This window comes from Cryptomeria japonica, chromosome 4, assembly GCF_030272615.1.
Source record: "Cryptomeria japonica chromosome 4, Sugi_1.0, whole genome shotgun sequence".
Classification (NCBI taxonomy): Eukaryota; Viridiplantae; Streptophyta; class Pinopsida; order Cupressales; family Cupressaceae; genus Cryptomeria; species Cryptomeria japonica.
The window spans coordinates 358986125-358991497 of NC_081408.1; the positions used below are offsets into that span (position 1 = coordinate 358986125).

Here is a 5373-nt window from a genome sequence, read left to right on the forward strand (position 1 = left end):
ATAATTGCTTTGACATGTACGTATAATAAACTATTGAAAATAAAACATCCACTTTCTTATCATAGTATCTTCCTAAATTTTTTGTTAGATTTTAAAACAAAATATGACTCACATTTAAACTCTACTCTCAATTATTTAATTTAAATTAATGTGTACTTAGATATACATCTTATTGAATCAAGATTAGACTTAACAAAATTCATTTCCCTTAACAATATTACAAACTAAATATTCTACTCTTAATCATTCATCCAAGATTATCCTTTTCTTATTGTCAGACACTTTAATGGCTTCTCTTGCTTATTCTTGATGATAAATCTTTAGTCTAAGTAATTGGTTGTCCCTTAGTTGGCAAATAGAATGAGCATTGCTATGGTTCGAACAAAGTGTATTTACCAACCCATCTAATTTGAATTGTTGTAGATTGATGGAAATAAAATTTATTTGAGACACAATCAGATTACATACATAAAATCATCTCTATTTTAACTAATTTAGATATATTAAGTAAACAAAGTAGACACCTCTAATAAATACTAAGATATATTTTAACTGATTGATAGAAAGAGAATTTATGTGAGATATAATCAGATTATGAGCAAGAACATAGATTGTATAAGAAAAAATTGAGGAATCACGATCTTTCACGCTCAAAGATAAACAAAAAGTCAAAAGAACAATGATGAAATATTAAAAGATAATAGATAAAAGATTCCACCTCTCCTCCCTACAAAATAGATGCCACTATTTGTTAAATACAAAACTAATGAAACACTCTCCCCAAGACCTCCAAACTCTCTAATTGTCCCTAATAAACCATTTGGACTGCTTGATCCCATCTAATAAAAACGATTGTTCACATCCTTCACGGACATTTATTAGGGATGAGAATGGAAGGAGGGTTACTTTACTCTTTAGGTGTTGTGTTTGGGCTCTACACTATTGTTGTTGGCTTTTTATTGCTGGATCAAGCATGGTAAGTGTTGAAAGATAGTGGGCGAAGGACCCACCCTAACTTTTATTTTATTTCATAAATTATCCTTAACTTCATAGACGTTAAAATTCATTTCTTTTCTTTCTGTTTTTTTTCTTTCATTGATGACTAAACCGATTCACAACTAAACAGCACATGAATTTCTCTTTCAATTAAACGGAGATTTGTTCTTTTCGTGCTGCCTACTCTTGAATAGCTTCCTTGCCTGTTCTTCACGATGAAGCAATAATACTTTGTTCTTTAACGACACTATTCTCTTTAGCTTTTACATGTTCTAGCATCACCACATTATCTTAATCAGAATCTAACTAGTGTAGGCGTAGGTAACAAGAAAAGCATCACAAGTAAAGAATAGACTGCCTCCTGAGAATAATTTATTTGAGAAATAAGGAACTTGGATTCGTGCGAGTAAAAGTTGAGGAATCAGCTCCACATCTAATCTTTAACTTTACTTTGCCAAAGTTATTCTCTTTACCTTTTACATTTTCCATTACTGTCTCTTCATCTTATTCCTTTCTCCCTGAAAAATCTTAGTGTAGACAGAGTTAAGAAGAAAAGCATCGCAAGTAAAGAGTACTGAACAGCTTTTCCTTTGCATTGCCTGAGAAGAAGCTCTTCTAGGGAAAGTTTGTGAGATCGTCCTTCAGATGGCGGTTCAGAGACTGACTGAGGAGGCAAATCTAGTGATGCATTTCAGAGAAGACTTTATGTGGTTAAGTGACCAACTCACATATGTAAGGGGTTTTCTGCAAGATGCTGATCAAAAGTCTCAACAGAGGGAGCATGTCAAACATTGGCTGGAGAAAATTCGCGTTATTTCCTTACTTGCAGAAGACATCTGTGAGGAATGTGCTGTTGAATCCAAGTACAGAAATAACGCTCAATCTTGTGGGTTGAGTTGTAATCAATTGATTTTTCGCTATAGGATAGGGCGGAAAATCAAGGACATCAAGGGCCGCATGAGCTCTATTATTGAAGATGGCAAGAAGCTGGAGCTATTTCATCAAGTTTCTTCTGCAAATGAAGCGTTGCCGAGTACATCTCAAAGAGCAGAGTGGAAGAGATCTAGTCTTCTGCCCAGCGACAGCGACTCGCACTCAGTGGGAATACAGTCCAGAGTTGATGAGATGCTCAGATTGTTGGACAACGATGCCTCTCCAGTCATTGCGGTGGTTGGGATGGGAGGGATTGGCAAAACCCATCTTCTTCAGCATGTTTACAACAGAATAAAAGAAAGGTATGAGAAATCTATATGGCTTTCAGTTTCTCAGTCTTACTCTATTTCCAAATTACAGAAAGATTTAGTCTTTCAGATAAATGATGAAGATTTAAGTAAACGGGTAAAGGAAACTGAAGTAAGTGAGCCGGTATTAGCACCAGTGATTTATGAATGGTTGAAAGGAAAGAGTTGTCTTGTGGTGTTAGATGATGTGTGGAGGGCTGGCGGAGAAGATGATTTGTTTGCTAGACTTGGCCTCCCAAGTGCAAACAATAACCCATGTAAAATCGTGGTGACTACAAGAAGTAGGGATGTTTGTACAAATTTGAATGCTAAAATTTATGAGATGAAATATTTGTCTGATGAAGATAGTTGGAGGCTTTTTTGTGTTTATGCATTTGAGGAAGGGAGAGAGCCACCGCAGCAACTGGAAGAGGTGGGTCGTAAGATTGTAGAGCAATGTGGAAATCTGCCACTGGCTATCAAAACGATAGCCGCATCTCTGGCAAAGACTAGAATGCCAAGGGACTGGGAGTCCAAGCTCCAGCAGCTTCAAGGGGTCCAAGGGACTGCCAATGTTGATCCGATCATGCCTATCCTCAGATTGAGTTATGATTCCTCCTCTACACTTCTTAAAGCCTGCTTTGCTTATCTTTCTTTTTTCCCCGAAGATGAGAAGATAGATTGTGAGTATTTGATATATTTGTGGATTGGGGAAGGATTTATTCCAGCAGGAGAGGACCAGTGGGATGCGGCATGGAACTGTTTATATCAACTTGCCAATCTCTGTCTCATTCAACTATGGGAAGAAGTAGATTATAATAGAAATCTAACTAAATATTGTAGAATTCACGATCTGCTGCTTGATTTGGCCATACAGGTATCAAGAGAAAATAAGTGTGGTCTTTCTGTACAGGAAACCTGTAAAGATACAAGTGGTGACTTTTGTCGGATATTACTGGTCAAGAAAGATATAAATGATGATGACATCTCAGAAAGCCGTCCTGTTTGTCTCCGCACATTCTCATTATCTCAGAATGAGAGGATTTCTCGCATTCCAACAAACTTGTTTACCGCGATGAGAGGATTGCGCGTTCTCGATTTGAGCGGGACAAAAATCTCTGCAGTGCCTAAAAGCATTGGAAAGATGAAACTCCTCAAAGTATTGAATTTAAGGTACACAGATATTAGAGAGGTACCGGAGTGTGTGAGACATCTGAAAAGTCTCTTGTTTCTTGTTCTGCCAGAGGGATGTCAGACATTGCCAGTATGGATAAATGAACTCAAATGTCTTCAGCATATAGAATGCGAGGGGGTTAGTCGCATGGCAAAGGGAATATCAAAGATGCTCTCTTTGAGAACACTGCGATCTGCATGGTTGAACTTGTCCGTTGAAGAGGAGGAATTGATGAGATCAGAGGATTTGGGCAATATGACTCAGCTTCAGGAACTATGGTTAAATGTTAACCATGAAATGGAGTTGGAAGTGATCCTTGCACGGCTGGTGAAGATGCGTCGTCTATTTATCGACAATGAGATAGCAATAGAACTTTTAGAGCTTCCGAAGAAAATGACAGCAATGAAAGATCTAGAAAATCTTTATCTACGGAAGTTTGTTGTGCCAAGCTGGATATGTGGTTTCGCAAATCTCAGGGAACTCGAGTTAAATGGGTGTGATTGTAGTGATTATCCAGAGTTGCAAATAATGCCCAACCTAGTGAGGTTGGAGTTGTATGGGAATATTCGGTGCAGAGAATTGCCAAAGGCGTTTGGAAAGGCGGGAGGGTTTCCACAGCTCCGCTTCTTGAAGATTGATTGGTTCAGAGAATTAGAGGAGTTTCCAGAATTGGAGGAGGGGGCAATGGCATGTCTTGAGGAGTTGAAGCTATGGAGTTGTCCCAAAGTGAAGAAAGTGGGAGAGGGATTGGAGCGGCTTAAAAGACTGAGGGTTTTCGATTATAGTAGATCAGGGACCAGTGAGGTAAAGGAGAAATTCAAGGAAGGTGGAGAATATTGGCATAAAATCAAATCCAACAATCCCCACCCAATTATTTCTGGTTAGGCATTTTATGTTTTGAATTGTAAAGTTTATATTTAAATTGTTAGTATTCATTTAGATCATCCATGTGCTTGCGTTTAATTGCATTTAATAACAATACTTTTCCTCTTTTCCTCGTTCAAGAATTAATAATTATAAAGAAGGCCGCGGAAAGACATCTTATAATAGAGATTTGATTTGTAATTACAGAAACAGACAAAATAAAAACTGTTTTACATTTTATGAGAGTATGCAAAAAATAAAATAAAATAAAAAAATAGTTTTAGCAAGTTGAAATTTAAGATATGATATATGCTGTTTTAATATGGGAGTGGATAGAGCTTCCATCACACAACGAAATCTACCACTGGATAGAAATTTTAGTGAAAAACAAATTATAAAAATCTGATTTAAACTGTTTTCACTCCATTTTTTTTTCCTCTCGTTTTAATTGTGCTTTACATTGCTTATTTTTGGGTGCTTAAAATCTAACTTGATTACTATAAGTAAAAGACAATCTACTCCATATTGAATCATTTAGATAATTCTTTCTCTACTTCGACAATATGTTTCTTTACAAAAATTAGTTTTCTATCGTCCACTTTTGCATGTAACCATAGTCTGTTCAATTCACTTTTGACAAGCATTAGATGTGGTGCTCTAATAGCCACACGAGAGAGCTCATAGCATTTTTTTTATATAGGTTTTTTTGGTATTCTGATTGGTAACTGATGCATGATAATTCATAATTAGCGTATAAATTTTCCTGACACAAAAAATTCAATTGAAATTATTTAGCACTATTCAATCTTTATTTTCTTCTATAAAGATGTAAATCGTGCTAACTTCAATAATATACGAAATACTCTTTATTCTTAAATAAACTCATAACTCCTTTAATAAGTCTATTTCATTCCATTTTTCCTTCCATAGTTTATTTTGATCATTCCATTCATATCGTAATAAACATGAAATTTTTATAAAAGATAAAAGATTCTTCATTCAATAAATCGATATAAGTAGTATCAAGTTCAATAACAAAATAATACAAAGTAAAGGGATGAAATGCATCCTTTGATCTGCAACCCAAGCTATCTTCAATGCAATCTTTAGCATGAAGAT

The 5373-nt window shown here is 35.8% G+C and overlaps 1 protein-coding gene across 1 annotated transcript; it reads left to right on the top strand.

Moving 5' to 3' along the window:
• Window positions 1-1512: 1512 nt before the first annotated feature.
• Window positions 1513-4334, top strand: LOC131041004 (putative disease resistance protein RGA3). Its single transcript, XM_057973982.2, has 2 exons — window positions 1513-3024; window positions 3130-4334. The coding sequence occupies exons 1-2, from the start codon at window positions 1642-1644 to the stop codon at window positions 4273-4275; spliced, it is 2529 nt and encodes an 842-aa protein (XP_057829965.2). The 5' UTR covers window positions 1513-1641; the 3' UTR covers window positions 4276-4334.
• Window positions 4335-5373: the final 1039 nt, after the last annotated feature.

Bases quoted from the DNA above. Each gene is read 5' to 3' on its own strand.
- LOC131041004 (XM_057973982.2), top strand. From the start codon at position 1,642: ATGGCGGTTCAGAGACTGACTGAGGAGGCAAATCTAGTGATGCATTTC. The intron at 3,025-3,129 runs GTAGATTATAAT...CTTTCTGTACAG, and splicing joins TCATTCAACTATGGGAAGAA to GAAACCTGTAAAGATACAAG.